The sequence below is a fragment of the Mustela putorius genome, unplaced genomic scaffold (assembly GCF_011764305.1).
Source record: "Mustela putorius furo isolate JIRA1106 unplaced genomic scaffold, ASM1176430v1.1 tig00003854_pilon_pilon_pilon, whole genome shotgun sequence".
In the NCBI taxonomy this organism is placed as follows: domain Eukaryota; kingdom Metazoa; phylum Chordata; class Mammalia; order Carnivora; family Mustelidae; genus Mustela; species Mustela putorius.
Window position 1 is genome coordinate 565,639 of NW_025422006.1, and position 20,181 is coordinate 585,819.

At 62.2% G+C, this 20,181-nt stretch overlaps 1 protein-coding gene across 3 annotated transcripts in view; it reads right to left on the minus strand.

The window, feature by feature from the left end:
- Positions 1-4,994: 4,994 nt before the first annotated feature.
- PHF2 (PHD finger protein 2) overlaps positions 4,995-20,181 on the minus strand; it is a 67,649-nt gene continuing 52,462 nt past the window's right edge. For all 3 annotated transcript variants that reach the window (XM_045064966.1, XM_013063335.2, XM_013063337.2), the window contains 13 exons: positions 20,031-20,122; positions 18,891-18,980; positions 17,881-18,249; positions 16,461-16,580; positions 15,930-16,045; positions 15,295-15,473; positions 15,136-15,206; positions 14,290-14,453; positions 9,987-10,261; positions 8,712-8,807; positions 8,227-8,336; positions 7,486-7,855; positions 4,995-6,889 (listed from right to left, as the gene is read on the minus strand). In XM_045064966.1, the coding sequence (XP_044920901.1) occupies positions 6,801-6,889; positions 7,486-7,855; positions 8,227-8,336; positions 8,712-8,807; positions 9,987-10,261; positions 14,290-14,453; positions 15,136-15,206; positions 15,295-15,473; positions 15,930-16,045; positions 16,461-16,580; positions 17,881-18,249; positions 18,891-18,980; positions 20,031-20,122 (2,141 nt within the window). In that variant the 3' untranslated portion in view covers positions 4,995-6,800. The remainder of the gene's footprint in view (positions 6,890-7,485; positions 7,856-8,226; positions 8,337-8,711; positions 8,808-9,986; positions 10,262-14,289; positions 14,454-15,135; positions 15,207-15,294; positions 15,474-15,929; positions 16,046-16,460; positions 16,581-17,880; positions 18,250-18,890; positions 18,981-20,030; positions 20,123-20,181) is intronic.

The window sequence follows — 20,181 nt, forward strand, 5'->3', positions numbered from 1 at the left end:
TCTGCACAGCCCAGCCCCGTCCCCAGCACCACACATCCATCTACCTAGAGCCCCCTTCCTCACAACCCCCCTCCCCACTTTCCCATCTCTCTCTCCTCCCAGGTGCCTGGTTTTTCAGCCCACCTGGCTCTCCCACAGCCTGGCAGCCACTCAGCCCCAGCGCCCAGCAGAGGGTGGGGTTGGAGACTGTCCTCAGGAGGGACATGGACTGGGACAGGACCACTTTGATCACCCAGCAGATGCCCTGAGATGTGGGGAACCCCACAGGCACTTAGTGGGGAGCCACAGAAGGTTACTGAGCTGGACAGCAACCAGAGAAAACAATGTATGAGGCTGAATGTGGAAATCAGAAGAAAGGAAATCAGAGACAGAGACAAGGCAGGACCAGTGTAAGGGAGGGTCCTGGGGGGCCTGATGGCTGCTGGTAGGGGGGTCCCAGGGAGGTAGGTCTGGTGTGGGGGGAGGATTCCTGGGGGGGGGGCTCGAGGGCAGGTAGTGGGGGGGATCCCAGGGCTGGTATGGTAGGGTTCCTGGGGAAAGCTGAGGGTGGCTGGTGTAGGGGGTCCCAGGGAGGGCTAAGGGGGGGCCAATGTGGGGACTTCTGGGACAGCTGAGGGAGCCAGCAGGTGCTGTGGTCTGACAGAACCAGAACTGACCCAGTCCAGGAGTGCAGAGAGAAGAACAGGTGAGGACCCCGACCCCCAGGATCCAAAGAACAAGGAGCAAGGGCTTGGAGCAGCTGCCTGGACGTGGGCGCGCTGGAGGAGGATCCATTTCACAGGGAGGAAGTCAAGGCCCACAGAACCAGGATCTTCCCTCTCCTTCCTACAAGCAGGCACATCCGCTGTTTGGGAAATGCAGTTTGCGGGGGGCCAGGAGGGACTGCAATCTTGAAATAACCCCGGCTGGAGCTGGGGGAGGCCGGCGGGCGCTCAGGCGGACGATTAATTACGAGGATCCCTCTCTGAGCCGGGTGTTTACGTGCATGCTCGTCTGTTTGGGGCCTGCAAATCCGTGTCAGATGTTAATGGAACAGCATCATTTTTCTGCTGAGGTGGCATCCCCAGGGATGTTTGGATGAGGCGGCCGGCAGGACTCGGCCTGGGAAAGGCAGGCCAGCGGCCCAGGAGGGAGGCCATTTGTCAGGCTGCCCGACAGCCCGGCCACCCCACCCAGGTCCCTCTGTCCACCAGGCTCTGAGGATGTGAACAGTAAGGACCCACTCAGAGAAGGAGGAGACTGCGGGGCGGATGCGAGTCTAACTGGGCACTGACACCGCAAACACAGGCCCCTGGGCCATGCCGGGCCATGTAAGGCCACCTGCATCCCAATGGAACCGGATCCCGATGCGGGCACTCTGCTGCAGGCTGTGGCAGTGAGGACGGAGGGCAGGCCGGTGGGAACACACTCCCACTCAGCTCCAGCTGCTGCCCCCCTCTGAACCTCTGCTTGCTGTCAGCGGAAGGAAGAGGCACAGAGATAGGAAGTGACTGGCCAAGATCACATGGCTAACAGGCCGTTGGGGCGGGAGGCCAGTGGCCCCTCTGTGTGAAGAGGGAGCTGAGGCCCTCCCTGAGGTCCCACAGCCAGGCATAGGGTGTCCCCCAGCAACTCCTCAAGCCAGTGATATTGCCACTCATCAAGGCAAGCATTTGGGGCCAAGTTCTGGAAGGAACCCTGGTCCTGGCAAGCTCTCCACCTACACTGTGCCCCACTATCCCTTAGGAAGATCACTCCTGCCCCAGGGTCTTTGCACAAGCTGTTCCTGCAAACCCAACACATACCTCAGGTCCTCTGCTCAAAGGCTGTCTCTCAGCCCCAGTCCATTCCTCCCATCAACACGCTGAGGGGGAGGCACAGTGGTACGCGATTAGCGGTGGGAAAGCTTGAAGCACTCTGCCCAGTACACAGTAGGTGCTCAGGAAAGGCAGCCACACTGGCACTATGGTATTTGATAGGAATCTTACACCACTCTGTTATCACTGGGAATTATTGTCACGCAGACTTGCTTTCACAGGGCTGGGAACCTGCCTGGATTTTTATGCCAGTAGCATCCTTTTTTAAGCCCTGGACAGGTTGCCCTCTTGATTCTCCTCCGTACACCTAAGGAGGACAGAGACCCTCTGCAAAGGATCCGCCTCAGTCTCCCTATCTGCAAAGACGGCTCTTTAGTCAGGGCTGTGCAGAGTGGGATGGGTGGGGCCCAGAGGAAGAGGCAGGCTTGAAGATCCTTGTGTAGCCTTCAGAACTAGAGACCCTCATGGTGGAGGGGAAAGCCAAGTGAGGGGATGGCACCAGGGCCCTTTACAAGCTGCAGGTGCCACAGCATGGCCTGGCCGTGCTGCCTTGCCCAACTTTGAGGCCCCCTGCTCCAGCTGTCATCAGATGGCATCCCGCCTTGCCCCAGCCTCAGGGCCTTTGCACAGCAGCCCCCTTCTCTCTGCCCTGGCACAGCTCCTGCCCCAGGACCCAGGAACTGTCCTGCCTGGACCTGAATCCCAGGTCCACCAGCTGCGAGACTGCGTGCCTCGGTTTCCACACCATAAGATAAAGACAGTGCTAGGACCTTCCACAGAGGACAGCTGCAAGTGTGAGCCCACCAATACATGGCTGGTGCTGGCACAGGCCCTGGCGCACTGGCCGCTTACGCAGTTTAGGACGACGCCGACGGGACCGTGCTTCCCCCCTTGCCTGCACTGCAGCGCGCTGACCACTCACTTCTCTGGAGCGGGGGCTGTCCCCTAGGCCAGGAGCCCCAGCGCCAACGCCACCCCCTGCCCCTCACACACCACAGCTAACCGAGCTCCCGCGTCCATCGCCCGCGGAGGCTGGTTCCCGGCCCTCCCCTGCCCCCTCGTGGTCACTCTCGGTATTTCCCCAAGGCACCAAGGGGGGCCCTTCTTTCCTGCTCATTTGGGGACTGGCTCCTCCCCAGGCTCCAGGCACCCAGGGAGGCAGTGGTGCAAAGCAGACCAGGTTGCCCCCAGTGCGGAGGTCCCGCCTGCATGGACACGACTCCCAGGGGACAGCAGCCCTGGGGGAGGGCGGGAGTCCCACAGGAACGTCTCCTGCCTTGGGGCCTTTGCTCCTGTTGCTACCGACATTTTCGTACCCCCACACTCCGCCGCAGGCGCTCCAGGAAACCTCTCGGTGACCTCCTCAGTAAAATGGGCTTCTGGTGGGCCTCGATGATGGCTCCAGAAGGTTCTCAGCACAGCGCCGGGCACGCAGCAGGTGTTTGCGCCCACGGCGTGCAGCTGAACTCTGAAAGCCGAGTTGGGGAGCAGCGTGTGTGTTAACAGGAGGCACGGGGCGCGCGCCATGGCCCCTGGGCCGCCGGACGGACCAGGCCCACGGCAGCAACAAACAGCTCCGACGGCTCGGACGGCTGGCGTGCAGCTTCGTGTTGGCCCTTGCGACGTCCACGGCAGTCAGGCGGCTCTGTCCAGGACCGGCCTGCTTGGGGCGGGGGGCTCCCCGGCCCGCGTTCCGCTCATGCTGGCCGCGCTCCCGTCAGGCTGCTGGGAAATGGCGAGCCGGGGCCTCGCGTCAGAACGTGGGTGAGCGCGGCTGCACGCGGGGCTCTAGAGGAGGGAGAGGACCCGCCCAACCTCGCGGTGATCCGCACGCACGCACCTGCCCGCGCACGCACGCACCTGCCCGCGCACGCACGCACCTGCCCCCGCGCGCACGCACCTGTCCGCGCACGCACGCACCTGCCGTGTCCGAGCCACGGCTCTGGGGGTGGGACCTCTGACCTCCAGCCGCTATGGCCTGCGCGTGTGCGCTCGCGTCAGGGAGCCCCGGAAGCCAGTGGTGAAATCTGGAGGGAGGCCTGGTGGCCAGAGAGCCAGAGAGCCAGGCCCTCTGTACGAACGGACTAAGCGGGGTCCCTGGGGGTCCCTGCTAGGAGGGTCTACTGTTGGGTGAGGAGCGGGTCTGCAGGCTGTGCTGGGAGCTCGCTCCGCACCCCCCCTCCCCACTTTATTGTCTGGGGCTATCGGCCACCTACGGAGAAGGGAGAAGACCCCAGGAGGCCAGAGCAGCACCCAGTCCCCGCCGTGCCCGCACAGGCACACCCAGAGATGCAGGCCCGGGGTCTGTGCTCAGATACACCCAGCCAGGGACCTTGTGGGGACCTCACACAGGCAGCCGGGGCCCTGGTGAGAGCAGAGGGCAAGGCCCGGGCACCCAGCAGCAGGGTTCCCCAAGGGCAGGCGGGGATGGGGCCTGGGGCACAGAGGATGCTGGGTGGCCCCTGGGAGCCTCTCCCTGGGCCCTGGGCCTCAGATCCCAGACAACCTTTGAAAGTCCAGGCCCAATAGCCGCACAAATGGGCCGGGATGAGGCAGCTGCAAGCAGGATGAGCGGCCAGGCGGGGAGTGTGTGGAGGCCACCACTTCGTGTGGGATCCAGCAGAGGGAACTGCGGGTTCAGGTACTTGAGAATGCCATATCCAAGGGCCCAGAGATGTCCAAGATGTCCAACAGAGGGGTAGCCCCTTCCAGGCAGGAGGATGGGTGCTTGGAGCCCAACCCTGACCCATCCTGAGCTCCCTTGAGGTCCTGGAGGTGCTCAGCCACGGTGTGGGATAGAGGATGTCTGCCTGGACACCCAGCAGGATGGAGGGAACCAAAGCTCAGACAGAAGGGGCGAGGAGGGCACCAGGTGCTACAGTTCTGTACTTCGTAACACATGGTACATAATGAATTCTGCCCCGCCCCCCACCCCTCTCAGCTGTGCCTCTGGAGGCTCCAGATGGATAGATGCCAGGCCTCTAAAGGCTGCCTGTCCCCATGGGCTCTTCTGGCGGCTCCTGCAGGCTGGTGCCAGGAGCTGCAGCTTTGGGGTGCAGGGCAGAGCACGCTTTCCGAGGGGATGGCTGGCCCCTGCATCTCCAGTCTGGGCCTGTGCCCCAGTCCCTGGGGCTCCCTCTTGCCACCCCCACCACGGGAGCCGCCGCTGGCCGATGAGCAGGAATGACACAGACAGGGTTCTGTACAAAACCTGAAATATTTTTACTCTTTTAAAACTTTGATCTAAGCTGCCTTAGACCTTAGGGACTCGATACAAGAGTAATATGAATTGGGAAATAAAACACTTTAATAGCCACGGTAAACTTTGTTAGAAATGTACATGTTGCCAAATAATAATAATAATAAATTTTAAAAAATAAAAGAGAGAGAACAGCTGGATGGCCGGGTTAGAGTATATAAATGTTCAACAAGGACAGGAAAGGAAGCCTCGCGGACGCCAGGACGGCACAGTGAGCGCAGCCAGCGCCCGGCGAGCTTGCCAGCCAGCCTCGGGGCCAGGCCTCGCGGACACGGCCCCCGGGGACAGGCATATAAACAAAGCTCATAAGAAATGTACAAATATAAAAAGCTACAAACATTAATAAATTACAGCATCACAAAACACAGAAACACTTCACAAGGTGCTAAGTAAAATAACTGCATCCCCACCCCCTTCGCCAAAGAGAAGGAAAGAAAGAGCTGGTGTCCGAGTCGAAGAGCCCTCTCCCGTCGCGTCTGGAGCGGGTCTCGCGCACGGCTGCTGCTGCAAAGACAGACAGAAGGCTCCACACACACCCACTTGTTTTTCAGGCAATACCTTAGTTCCTAAAAGAAAAAAGTAACACCAACAGGAACAGTAAACAGAAAGAAGGAAGGCAAAAACCAAGTGTTCATCATACTCGGCAAAAAACTCGTATAAATGTTAATGACGGACTCTCTAGAAAGAAATTCCTAAAGATACTTTTACTCTTATAAAAAAGAAGTTATTGAAAAAGCTATTTACACGCTACATTCTATGAAAAATATGCTTCAGGAGATAGATCTAAAATTAAAATACAGGATTGCCTGAGAAACAACTCCAGCCCCTCTGTGTCGATGGGCGGACATTCGGTCCAGGGTCCACCCAGGGACTCGACACCAAACACGGACAGATGACAGACAGACGTGCCGGGCCCCGTGTCCTCGGGCTGCCCCGCCGCCATCCGCCCCGCCAGGCGGGGTGTCTCGAATGAGAAGTGCTTCTCGGAGTGTAGCCAGTGGGGCAGCGGGGGCCCACCCTCATGGCTTAGCCTGGGCCCCTAGGCCCCACGTCGTGGCTGGGCCTGACCCTTCCAGGGGGACCCCATCACAGCGCCCCCACCCACTAACACACTGACCCTGCTGCCGGCCCCAGCATCCCAAGAAAGGCCCTGGCCATTTGGGGCACGACACCCACCATCCGGCCCGCCGGCCACCGGCCGGGGAGCACAGAGGCCCCTCTCCTGGCCGGGCCGCACGCTCTCTGGACTGTCTGAGAATCACTCGGGAAGAGTAGGGGGGCACATAAGACCCCACTTTCTCCTCCTCTTCCTCTCTAGTGTTCTTTGCCTTTTTTAAGCCTCTGGAGGCTACCAGCCTGTGGCCAGCTCAGACTCTGGGCCTGGTGAGCTTTGGCTCACTCCTCCTTCCTCAAAGGACTCGTGCTCCCAGCAGAGCTGCAGAAGCCCTGCGATCACACCCATACTCAGGGGTGCCCGGAGGCTCTCCTGAAACTGGAATGGTCCTCAAACGGGCAGGGCTGAGTTTCGGGAACTGGTCACTCTAAGCAACTTGAGAAAGGATGTCTGTCCACATCGGTGAGCTCCGCCTGCTGAAGCAACAGATGCTCGTATGGGGGGAGTGGTGGCCGGGAGGGGGCCAGGCCCTCCCCGGGGTGAGGCAGCGCGGCCACCCTCCTGGGGGCTGATGTTCTAGCGGGGCTCCGGGGGTCCTGAGCGGAGCGGAAGGATCCTGGCTTTCCAAACTTTAAAGGAGCAGTTTTCCGTTCCGATGAATTTTCAAAATTTTCCCGAGCCTCTGCTTGGCGGTGGCCATGCCCTTCTTTGTACGTTTTCCTGCAGCCAGGGAAGGAGATGGGAAAATGCCAGGTGAGCGAGAGACCAGAGGAGCCCTACTAGACCCCCGTTGTCTCCGGAAAATGGACCTCCGAGACCTGAGCCCCAGCCACTCCAGTCCCTGCAGAACCATCAGCGGCCAGCAGAGTGCCCTGCCTGAGGCTGCACTGACAGGGACAAGGGACAGCATCACTCCAGAGTGAGGCCCATCCTTCCACCTGGCAGCAGGAGCCACACTCCTCGTGTCCATGGCCAGCTGGGTCTTACGGCCAGGATACGGGCAGATCAGGGGCCTGGGGAGAGTGAGAACCTAGTAGGCAGTCCCACCGCCAAATCATGTAGGGGACCCTGGATCCCCTCACGCCCCGCCCAGAGAACCCTCAGCAAACAGCTAAGCCAGGCTCCAGCGTTGAGGCCACCAGCCCAGCCTCTGCCCCATGAGGGACCGTAGCTTTTGGTCTTGAGAGGGACCGTTTCTTCCCCACACTAGCCAAGCACGTGGCTACAGACACAGGGCCATGGTGACACAGAGCAGGCCCGTGGTCCCCGCAGTGCTGACCGAGAGCAGGGTTGCTCAGGGCGCGCGGGCACGGTACCTTTGGCAGCGGTGTTGTTGGGGGATGACGCAGAGGGCCGCCTCTGTGTGAGGAAGACCCCAGGGGCCATGGGCTGGGAGGCACGGCCAGCCTGGGCCCCTGAGAAGGCTCCGGCTGCGGTGTACTCGTGATCCGCCAGGCTGCTGCTGTGCGCCTCGGGCGGGGGCTCGGGCGAGCTGCCCTCCTGTGAGGCCTGGCTGCTGGCCGTGCTGGTGGAGGCCGGGGTGGTGGAGGCCGGGGTGGTGGAGGCCGACGTGGTGGAGGCCGACGTGGTGGAGGCCGACGTGGTGGAGGCCGAGGCCGAGGGGGGGGGGGTGTTGGGAGCCGGCTTCCTTTTGGTGTTCTTTTTCTTCCTACTCTTCTGCTCCTCCTTTGAAGGAAGCATAGGAGCCAACTTCAGACACCAAAGAGCTGGTCCCCAGCAGCAAAAAGGGATAGGCCCACGCCCACTCACCGCAAACCCCAGAGAAGCGCGGGGTCTGTGTGCAGACCGGCATGCCCCTGTACGAGGGGGCGTGTCCTCTGCCCCCTCACCCCCCTCCTAACCACCCCCCAACAGACTCAGAGCTGCCGGGGGACCCACTGCCAGCTCCCACCTCCCCAGCTGCACACTGCCAGGGCTCAGCAGTACTCAGACGTCCCCAACCCTCTGATAGCGCCCAGCCTGGGCAGGCTGGCCATAGGGCCGGGAAGGTGCAGAGGCATCTGGGGAGCCTGAGCCCAGGCAGGGCCCCTCCTCACCTGTTGGGACAGCTTGGCGGCGGCAGCTGCCAGCCCGGTCTCGATGGAGGCTACTCTGGTGCCCTCACGCACAGGCCTGTCCTGCCTTGGCACCGACGGGCCAACCCTCGCTGTGGGAGAGAACACCACCCTGCCTGGAGCGGCCACCCATCCCCTGAAACACCTCCCAGCCTCGACCCTGCCCCAGTCTGTCCCTGAGTCATGGGGAGGGTCAACATGAGCCCCAGTGGGAAGGGCCCCCATGCCAGCAAGACAGGAGAGCAGGCAGGGGTCACACAGACAGTGGACCAGACCTCCACCCCACTGGCTGCCATGACCCAGCCAGGTGCAAAGACGGGACGAACCAGCTGAAGGACTGGCCTCCTCAGAGCCCCGGTCAGGCTCCCGCAGGCAGCCAGCCCCACCAGCACCCCTCACAGAGCCAGGGGGGCCCACAGTTCTCAAGCCAGAGGGATGGGCAGGGGATGCGTTGCCCACAGCACTACCTGTGGGACTGTAGGGAGCATCGTCAGAGCCTTTCCTCCGCTTGGACCGGGACTTGAAGACCGGACTGTCCTCGTCAGACTCCAGGGAGGGATAAACTAGGGGGCGGGGGGAGAAAGGCCTGAGCCGGCAGTGCCACTGGGGGATGGGGGCTTCAGGCGGCCACACGCACGGGCACAGGCAGCCCCAGGGAGGGCAGGGATTGGTCAGACAAGAGGCCCTGGCAGCCCCCACAGGTCCCGCCCCAGCCTGGCTGCAGTGTCCACTGCTTCCTTCTCTGCAGCTGTCAGAGAAGAAAACATCCCAAGTCCATCGGAGCGAGTCTGCGATGGCGGAGCCCCATCCAGGAGCCCTGGGCGACTCCCAGGTGCCTCCACTACAGCTGTGTCCTCGCACCCAGGGCCTGCCCACTCCCCACAGGAGGCTAGAAAAGGGGCTCCCTGCTGTCTGTCCACCAGCTGCGGCCGGGCCAGCCTCTCCTTAGGAGGGCGCTCCAGGGGCAGGAGTGTGAGCGCAGGGCATCAGGACCACACCAAAGGCAGACCCTGCACCACCGGGGCCAGTATATCGCTGGCCCGGGGGCACCCTACACATCCCCGAGGGGCAGGCCAAGCACGCAGGCAGGTGCGCATTCCTGAGTCCTGCATGTACAGGGCCCGGAGGACTGGGGTAGGGCGTGAGGGGTCATGCCCCTCAGGATCCCTGCTCTGCCCCCCTCAGATGTGGGCCACTCTGGGCCTCAATGTTGTTATCCACACAGAGACACGCAGAGCAGATGGGGTCTCAACGTGTCTGTGAGTATATGGTCACGTGGGGGATGGCTGGGCTGGTCCTCAGAAGGCAACATGGGAATGGACCCTCAACCCAGCACGCCCCCTCCCAGGTCCCTGCCCGGGGACACCACGGCCATGGGCACACAATGACCCCTGCACCCGCATTCACAGCAGCAGTGATCACAGTGGCCAAGAGGAGGAAGCCACCAGGCGTCTACCGGCAGCGGACATGGGCACGTGTGGGGCCGTGAAGAGCCCGTGAAGGACGGCCTGCACCCAGGACCCGATGCACGCGGACAGGGAGACCCGGGGCTGGGGCCGGGGCGGATGTCCTTCTGGGCGGTGACTACGGCACGCCCTCCACCGAGTTACATGCATCCTCAGGCCGACTTCTCCATGTCCTAAAGAAGGGCCAGGGGTCGGCCCAAGGACGAGCCCCAGCGGCACTGCGGAGAGGCCCCAGGGGGCAGGCCAGAGCCCGCCCACACCCCCCACAGGGCTCACCGTAGTCCGAGTCCTTGAAGCAGGCGTCTAGGTGGTCCTGCTCCTCTTCATAATCGTCCAGGTCCACGCTGTTCTTGGCTGCCCGCTTCAGCAGCCGCTTGCCCGCACTCTTGCCGCCACCCCCGTTCTTCCGGGCACCGTGGGCCACCAGTGAGCTGCCCTTGGCCTGGCCGGCGCCCCACGTGGTCTGCAGGCAGGAGTCAGAGGCCTGCAGGTTGGCCATGGACAGCATTCCCTGAATGGCTTCCTGCGTGCTGGGGGAGGCTGGGGGCTGGCTGGAGGCACAGAGAGACAGGCACTCAGCCCACGGCCCACGGCACTCGGCCCACGGCCCACGGCACTCGGCCCATGGCCCATGGCCCACGGCATTCAACCTACAGCCCATGGCACTCAGGCCACGGCCCATGGCATTGAGCCCACAGCCTGTGCCCCATAGCACTCAGCCTACAGCCCACAACCCATGCCACTTAGCCCACAGCCCATAGCCCGTAGCACTCAGCCCAGAGCCCCGGTATTCACCCCATGTAGCCTAAGGCACTCAGCCCACAGCCCACAGCTCATGGCTCTCAGTCCACGGCACACATACTCTGCCGACAAACCCGCGACCCACAGCACTCAGTCCACGGCCCACAGCACTCAGCTCACAGCCCACACCCCATAGCCCACAGCACTCCATCCAGGCCCACAGCACCCTCCCACCAAGTGGTCAGAAGAGAGCTTGGGGTACAACATAGTGGTAGCTGATGACCCCCACTTAAAAAAGGCCAGCTCTCTGCCCCCACTCTCTACAGGGACAGAGAAGGGCACATAAGGGACATAAGGAGGCGTAAGAGAGAGGAGGGGGCAGAGAGAGGGGGGACGTCCATTCCTGTCTCTGATCACAACTTCTCTCTCCCACCTGTTCTTTACCTGATGGCCACACAACAGCTCAGATCCTTTCCCAATGCCACCTTGTGCTGACCTGACCCCAGCACCCACTGCCCCCAGTGCTCTGCCCTGCCCCTTTGCCCACCCCCACGCCCCCTCCTCCCAGTTATACCAGCTTCCCTCCCTCCAGGACCCAGTGAGGCTGTGCCACCACCTGGCCCCGTACTCTCTGCTGGCCTGGGCTCTGGGAAGGAGAGGCAGGCCCCCTCGCCACCCCCGTGCACAGCAGGGTCCTGGATATGGCTAGACGGAGAGAGATCTCCAAGCCCAGGCCCGGGCTCCTCCAGAAGCTTCACTCTCCTTCTCAGCCCAGCAAACCCTCCCTTGGGATCCTTCTGGGCCTCCTCGGGGGACCTCCTCAGCTCAGCCCAGGAAGCTCCCAGTGGCCCTGGCCCAGCAGGCAGCTCCCCTCGGGGGCTGTTTCTGGCTCTTGTCCTTGCCTATCACCCCAGCCTGTGGGCCACTGGGAATAGGACAGCCCATCCTGGTCTGCGGGGCCCCCAGTCAAACCATGCATCGGGCACTCCTAAGCAGACCCTCCTTCCACTCCCTGGACCCCCAGGAGACAAGAGCAGGAGCCAGATATGGGGTGAGGGACCCATAGGCCGGCTTAGGCCTCCTCCCCATCACAGACCCAAAAGGCCCAAGGAGCAACTGCAGGGCCCCATCCTATGTCTGACCTCCAGCACCGCCCTCACCCTGCCTGCCCCATGTGCCCCCCCAGGGGATCAACCAACTTGCAGGGCTACTGTGACCCCAAAGCAATACCCGAAGTGTCAGTGCACACACACCCTTCTGGGGGGGTTCTGCAACATGTACATCTCATCGGCTCTCACACCACGCCACCCCAACCCCCACCACCAAGTGCTAGATGCATGTTTAGTAAGACCGTTAAAATGAAAGGGGCATGTGTCCCCACTCAGAAATGAGAGCTTCCCAAGCCTGGGGCTGGGGAGACTGAGTTGGCCCCCAGGGAGCACAAACACAAACCATCCCCCCAGGTCCTGGGGGCCCTGTGAAGCAAGCTGGGACAGAAGCGGTCCTGCCGGTCATACCTGGGGTCCAGGCCAAGGACTCTGGCCTTCTCCCACAGGCAGCCCTCCACAAATACCACCTCCCCAGGCCCCATCCCAGACATACTGGACCACAGTGTTCTGGTTTCTACTGGAACCAAATAGGACTGCAGTTCGAAAGCCAGAAGAGTGGGAAAATCAGTCTGGGCAGACCCCCTGTGGAGTCGGGAGCTCCTGGCCCCTCTGTTCCACCCCCGTGATGCTGCCTGCCCCGTCCAAGCTGCGCAGCCAAAGGGCTGTCCAGGTCCGACCAGGAACACACAGCGTCTCATTGCTGCACCAGACTGCCAACCTGCACGGAAACAGCAGGAGCCCCCAGCTGGCCCAGCACCCACGAGGCTCAGCTCTCGGGCGTGGATGTGGCCCCACCAAGGCTGGGAAGACACCAGGTTTCCCACAGGGACGGGAGGGCAGGGGGCCAGGACACCCACCGCGAGTGACCCCCCGGTGCCGGCGTGGTCCCGGCCCAGCTCCGCCACCCCCGAGAGGAGGCCAGTGGAGCCCAGGGCCGCACGTGGCATGGGCCGCCGGTCTACCCACATGGGCCGGTGAATCAAGGGGCAAAGTCAAAGTAACACACATGGAAAATAATCTCTTAATCTTCCAATTATCATACCAAAATCCTCTCCCCTCACCCCCCGCAGTAAACACTCCACAAACCATCCACAAGAAATTAACATATTTCCCTCCATTTTTTTTTCAGCTGTTTTTTTCACAACAGTGAAAACTTAAAACACAGCAAACGGACCATCAAAAACTGACCTGCTCTCCAAACGGGAGACTGGAGAGAGGAACTGCCCGCGGCAGGCAGCAGGGGTGGGCCTGGCAGGCACGTGTGCACACACGCGGGCGGGTGTGAGGGCACATGTGCATGTCTGCAAAGCAGTGAGCAGCACACCTACACGCTGGCCACCCTCCTCCCTGGGGCTGAGCCCATGCCACAGGGCCGCTCCTGGAAAGGGGGTCACAGGTCGACTGCCCCCAGCACAGGGGCCTCAGGCCAAAGTCCTGACATAGCACATCTGCCCGAGAGGGGCCCATGTCTGCACATGGACAGGAACCCCTGGGCACTGAGCGGGAGTGCACACTCAGAGGGCCACCAGGAGGGCTGCCAACACCCCCAGCCCCCCTGCTGCCCCCAGGGAGAAGGTGTCTCTGGCTGTCTGGGAACCCAGCCCGGCGCACACCACAGACATTCCCGAAAGAAGGCCAGAAGCCCTTCCCAACACGGCCTAATCCGCTTCCCTGGGCTCCAGTGTGTCTGACGCTGGCCAGCGGTGTGGCCTCCTCGCCAGCTTGTGCAGCTCTGGGACCTCGATTCCAGACCCAGGTTTGGAGGCAGATTGAGAGGGCTGAGCACTGCTCAGGCCGTGAGAGCCCCACCTTCCTCAGGCAGGTCACCCCTGCTGGACGTCACCGCCCAGCACGGGGGACCTTCTGGAGTCCCCACCCCCGGGGTCTGTCATCAGGCAGACAGGGGATTCTGGCCCTGCCCGGGCCGCCTCCTGGCAGCGTGCCCTTGACCCAGCTGTCCTATGTGAGAGTTGCTGCTGTCCTAAGGACGAGCAGGGCAGTAGAGGTCCCCTGTTGGGGACGCCCTGATCCCTCAGTTATGTCTGCGGTACTTGTGAAAATCCCCTGTAAAAAAAACCGACCACAAAGCTTAAAAACCAAGTTTAACTGGATGGAGAGTCTTCAACCGGGACCATCACCACAGAAACGAGCAGAGGCCCTTCATCCAACAACGCGTGGAGGGATCCATCCATTTCTCTCCCATCAGGGGCCTGGGCTGGGCAGGACTGGGCCGGAGGGACCCTGCCACCCAGGCCTCCCCGGCTGCAGTGAGGGGGCTCCCTGGACGCACCCGTGGCTCGGGGCCATCTGGCTTGGGTGTGGTCACCTGGGAACCCAGCAGATCCAGCCCCACCTCTCAGCTCTTCTGTCCCCAAGCTCGGAAGCGACCGTCTCCCTCCCTGTGGGTGAGGTCTCTGCTGCGTCGGGTCCCAGAGACCCCAAGTGCCCTTGACCAGAGCCCAGCCCTGCTCCTCCACTGACTCCCAGGGAGGGCAGCCCCTACACACGTCTCTCAGGCTCCCCCCATCTACACATCCAGGAGCTCCACAGACCCTGGGGGCCAGCGGAACCAGCTCCCACTCATCGCCCTGGCGGTCCGGCACCACCCCTGCTGGGGCAGAGTCCTGCTCTGGCCGCCCTGACTCCGGAGGGGGCCCAGGTTGCCCCCTCACGCCCACTGCCACAACCACCACGCCCCACCTTGCAGAAGGCCGGGGCCCTCTGCACACCTGTTGGGGTTGTACTCCAGCGCGCCGACCTCCTCGCTGGCCTGCAGCAGGTCCAGGATGCCCGCCGCCGAGCCCGCGCCCTCCTTCTTCCCTTTGGCGTTGCGGGCGGGCTTGGTGTCCGTGTCGATGTGCAGCGAGCCCTCGTCAGAGGAGTCGTCACTCTGCTGCGGGGATGAAGCCACAGGTCAGAGGCAGTTTTGGGGAGAGCTACTGGTTCCCTTTGGCCATAAAAAGACGTTCCTCCGAGTCTGTGAAGAGCTGGCCCTTGGAATGCGCACTGCGGGCAGGGCTGGAGCCAGGGCTTTCTGCTGGGACTGCCGGCCTCCCCAAAGGGCAGAGCGATCTTCACGCCCTGCCCTGTGGCCCCATGAGCCCCAGTTCTGACCACAGATGCGAGAGGAGCCGTGTGGCTGGGCAGGAAGCAGATGGGAGCTCACGCCCGTGCTCGGGGACCCCAGTCAGACCCTGGCTGCTGGCTCTGTGGGGACCCTGGCCTCCTTGGAAACAGCCTCCATGTCCTGGGTTGGAGGTGGCCTGACTTCAGCTCCCACAGCACAGAGCAAGGCCTGGCCCCACATCTCCCCATTCGTTATCTTTGAGGGCGGGGTGGCCACTCACTGAGACCCACAGACTTCCGTGTGCTCCGTCTTCATCACTCATCTGTGGGGCCCATGGCCAGAACCCAGGCCACCCTCCCCATGAAAACGCCTGAGACAAGGCAGAAGATGACCCCGTTCGCAGTCCCCATGCCAAGCCGTGAGGCCCGTCCCACTGCATGGCAGGACCGCCCGAGAAAGGGAAGGAGCCCTGGCTTGGCCTCCTGGGGCCCAGCACCCACGTCCTTACCTTGTAGAGTGCCGAGTCCAGCTTTGGCTTTGAGGCGGGCGTGGGCAGTGGCTCCTTCCCGTCCAGCAAGACTGAAACACAGCAGACATGCATCTGGCAGAGGCCCCGGGAGGACGGCCGCTCCCCACCCTCAGTCCCCACCCTCACTCCCGCACTCACAAGACAGATCCCTCCTGGGGGCGCTCCTCTTCCTCCTGATGGGAAACTCGTCGATCTTGAGCTCCCCGTCGTCCGACACGTACTCGTACTCGTCCCGCACCGGCGGGGGCTTGTCTTCCTTGAAGCTCTGCACGGCCCCAAACACGCCTGGGCTGGGCTGCGGCTTGAGGGCCTTGGAGCTGGGGGGGGCACGAGTGAGTCACTCAGTGCTCCCCCGCACTCCATCCTGGGCCTCAGAGGACCAGCCGCTGGCCACACACCTCCAGGAAGCCCTCCTGACTTCTCAGGCCCCAAAGGCCCCAGAGATTTTTCCTCCATAGCCCCCATCTCAGCCATAATTTTAGGTACACTTGAGAAGAGCGGGTTCACACTGCTCTCTGGGCCCAAGGCCGGGACCCTGACCCGCCCTACCCAGCCCACGACAGCAACTGAGCTAATAGCCGTCGAGTCACGTCCTTCCCCTCTGCGCCACCCCCACCCCCACCCATCGGAGCTATCAGCCCGGGAGGCAGGGAAGGGGTCTGCCTGCTCAGGAGGTGAGCCTCACCTGGGAAGCCCTCCGTGAGGGCATGTGTGTGTGTGGGGGGGTGCACGTGTGACGGGCGAGGGGCACGTGTGCATGAGGACGCACATACCCCAGCAGTCTCTTGTTGAAGGAGAATGAGAACTTGGGGTCCTTGCTCCCTGACAGAGGGCACTTCTCCAGCCTCTGCTCTTCCTCCATCTTCAGTAGGGAGTCAGGTTTGCTGTTCTGAAAAGCAAACCCGGGACCGTCCTTGAGCCTCACACAGGCAACCAGTAGGCAGAGGCGCTGGGACAGGCCAGCCTCCTCCCTCTGACCGCATCATCCTGGAAACCCCCTTCTCTGCAGCCCCTGCACGGTTCGGCTCCAGGGAGTGTGAGTTCAAGGTGGGCTATCCATGAGCTCAGACAGTGATGCACTTGGCCCCTTCGGCCAGAAGGCACCCAATCCCACGGGACGATGGCCCCACAGAAGCCACACTTACACCTACACCTTCACTGCCCGCCCTGGGGCCAGGAGGAAACACGCCTCCACTCATACCACCAAGCCCATGCACACCCCCCCACACCCCCTTCTCAAAGAACACAGCCCCCCAGAGGGCAGCTCCACACACCTGCACACACCTGCACACACACAGCCTCACCTTGTACTTCCACTTGGCTTCTGACTTGCTCTTAGTTTGCTCTCGGATTTCTAGCCTCTCCATGTCATTCTGCGAGCTGATTGCCTCCTTGTTGGGCACACTCAGGACACTCTTTGTGGCCTAGGAAACAGCAGTCATGACCCAGCAGTGGACGTGGGAGGGTGTCGAGGATCCCTGAGGCTACAGGGCAAAGCAAGAGCCACACAGCACAGAGCCCCTGCCTCCTGCAGGCTCACATGCAGCCGCCCATCCACCCATGCGTCCGTCCGCCACCGTCCGTCATCCGTCCGTCCGTCATCCGTCCGTCATCCGTCCGTCCATCACCTGTCCGTCATCCGTCCGTCATCCGTCCATCCATCATCCGTCCATCATCCGTCCGTCACCCGTCCGTCATCCGTCCATCCATCATCCGTCCGTCACCCGTCCGTCACCCGTCCATCCATCATCCGTCTGTTATCCGTCCGTCATCCATCATCCGTCCGTCATCCGTCCATCATCCGTCCGTCATCCGTCATCCGTCCGTCACCCGTCCATCATCCGTCCGTCATCCATCATCCGTCCGTCACCCGTCCGTCACCTGTCCATCCATCATCCTTCCATCATCCGTCCGTCATCCATCATCCGTCCGTCATCCGTCCGTCATCCAACATCCGTCCGTCATCCGTCACCCGTCCGTCATCCGTCCGTCATCCATCATCCGTCCGTCACCCGTCCATCACCCGCCCACCCACCCGTTCTTGCACTCTCCCCCCTTCTTTCCTTCCTCTCTCCCCCTTTCCTGCCACCCATCCATCTGTTCATTTGTTCGTTCATCCATTCTCTTTGCCTTAAGGATGAGAAAATTGATGTGCCCCAGTGCAGCCCTAGTGAGCTGTCGGCCCTAGTGAGCCTGGTAAGCCAGGGCCACCACCGACCCGCCCCCACCCCCAGCTAAGAAGTGGGTAACAACCTCCCACTAGCAGGAAATCACTCAGTGAGGCTTGGTCTTGGGCTCATGGCCCCGAAGCCCACACTTTAGGGCCTCTGGTCGTACTGGTAGGTCCCCAGGGCCAGGTCTGCCTCTCTCACGGCCTGTAGGGGCTCAGGCCCCTCCAGTAACTGCCCACATCATCAGTCCCCTTTCCGCCTCCCTACTACTCTCCACTGGGCACCGGCCCACCTTCAGATCTCGGCCAGCGCTTGGGTCTCAGAGACGATACAGCCAGCTCGTCCCCCCAGGCGACCCTGCGTGGTGCCCCTCCGTCCCAGCACAGACCCCACTGCCTTCCCTGTGACGCTCTCTCCCCACTGCGCCAAGCTCCCTGGGGCACAGCCCACCTGCCCCAAGCCTCCAGCCCAAGAACTCCGCAGCCCCAGCTCCACCCAACAGGGGAGATATCTGCGGACCTCCGGCCACCGGCGGCAGGGTGCGGCTACCTACCTTGCCTTTCTTGGGAGGCTCAATCTTGGTCAGCGCCTCCTTGGTGTGGGCCTCCAGCAGGTCCAGGTTGGGGATGGTGGGCGAGGCCGCGCCCCTGCACTTCTTCCCTTTCTTCTTGCCCCCATCCTTGAGCTTCAGTGGCTTGGGCGGCTTCGGGGGTTTGGGGGGTTTGGGGGGCTTGGGAACTTTGGATGGCTTGGGCATCTTCACGGTTTTGGGAGTCTTTTTTTTGGACACTTTCTCCAGGAAGGACCGAGGAGGGCTGGCCTCAATAGGAGACGGGGGCTCCTCTTTCTCCCGATCCCCGAAACAGACTTCATCTGAGGAGATTGCGGGGGTCACTTCGGGTCGGGCGGCCTTGGAGGCATTCTAGGGAGAGGAGAAGAAGAGGTGGCCTCCCTCCAGCAGGGCCTCAGCCCGGGCTGTGGCTGACGCTCCAACAGAAAGGACCTCCGCCCACACTGTCATACAACACACCTGTCTACACCACCGGCCAGACATGTTCACATCTATCCTACAGCTCTCGTGTGACACGCTCACATCTGTCCCTACCACTGTGTGACACACTCGCATCTGTCTGATCACTGTGTGACACGCATTTATCTACAGCATCGTGCGACACGCTCACATCTATCTACACCATCGTGTGACACACTCATCTACATTACCCGTGTGACAAGGTGCCACTTGTCTACACCATCAACCACTTGACCCCTCCACCTGCTGGGTGGAGCCACCATTCTACCCCACGGCACGAAGAGGCTAGGAGCAGTCAGGCTCACACAGGCAGGGTCTCCAGCGGCTTGAACCGTCCTGTCTCCAGACCCCTCCCCACCCACCTGGGGAGCTCCGGCTGGGAGGCCACGGGCAGCCACAGGTGCCTTGGAGTCCCCATCCCGCCAGTGACACTGCCTTAGAGGGCCGCGGGAGGAGCCATCTCAGACAGTCCCTGGCAGGCAGGCAGAGGGTCCCCGGGCCAAGGCTGGCCGTCCCCCCCGCATCAGTCCTACCTCGCTAAGGCGGATCTCTTTGGCGAGGTCTTTGATGAGCTGGGAAGGTTTGAAGTGCTCCGGGAGCTCGTCCTCATGCTCTGCCAAAGCCTGAAGAGCAGCACACGTGGGGCCAGCAGTCAGCTGCCCGGTCCGGAGCCAACGTCCACCCACCCCAGGCCATGCTGCCCCTGCCCCTTGCCACTCACAGGGTCCCCAAGCAGGCTCGACAGCCGAGCATCCTGACTCACCCACACTGTCCCTCCAGGTCCTCTCCTGCCTAACAACCCAGCACCCCAGCAGCCCAAACGGGCACGTAAGAAGGGCTGCCGCAGGCAAAGAATGGCTGCATGGGTCCTGCACTGGTCAGCCCCTAGCTGGACATCAGCTCATAAGAGGGCCCTGCCACCACCCCTCTCCACAGGGGGAGTAACAGAGTCCCAGAGAGAATGAGGTGCCTCAGGCCACCAGCAGCTGAGCAGTGATATGGGCCATCCTCTCTTGCTGGGCACAAGGCGGCTACCATTGGGAGAAGGGACACCAGATACGGTTCCAGGCCTCGAGGCCAGATATGTGGCTGTAGGACAGCCCTGGGAGGTCACCAGACAGCACTGCTGGAGTGCTCAGTGCCGGGAGGCGGGGGCGCGGACAGGACAGTGCTGCTTCGGGGGACCATGTGGGGGAACAGGATAGCGCTGCTGGGAGGCCATGCTGGGGTCAGGACAGTGCTGCTGGTGCGGGCCGGGGGGGGAGCATTGGGCATACCATCAGGGGTAACGTGGGGGTAAAATGCCATGTGCTACGGGGGCCACAATGGGGAGACACAGTACAAAGGGAGGCCTACATCAGGAGTAAAACCCACTTCAGAGCTGATGCCTAGGCTAGCCAGGGAAGCCAAGAGGCTCTTCTCTGTCCTGCCCTGACCCTAACCCAGCCCCAGCCCTCGGGTGCACTCAGCCCCCTCTCCACCCCGCACCCTCCTCCCACGGACTCTCCAGGCCCCCTGACCTCCATCCCTCAGTCCCTGATCTGCTTCCCAGCACCCTGCTCCTGCTACAAGTGGGCAGGGGGACACCCAGCAAAGGAAGGACCAGCACTGGGGAGGCTCCCCACCAGCCACGCTCCCCTCTAGTTGGGGACACACCTGGCCCACATCCCTACCTGCTTTTTCGTCCATGATCTAAAAGCACCATTGAGAATTTTAGCTCCTTGGACTAAATGAGGGGGCAGCTGCTTCCCAGACTTGTGAGAACCTGGCGGGAGGTAGAGGGGTTGGGTCAGAGGAGGGTGGCCGCCTGCGGGCGATATCACA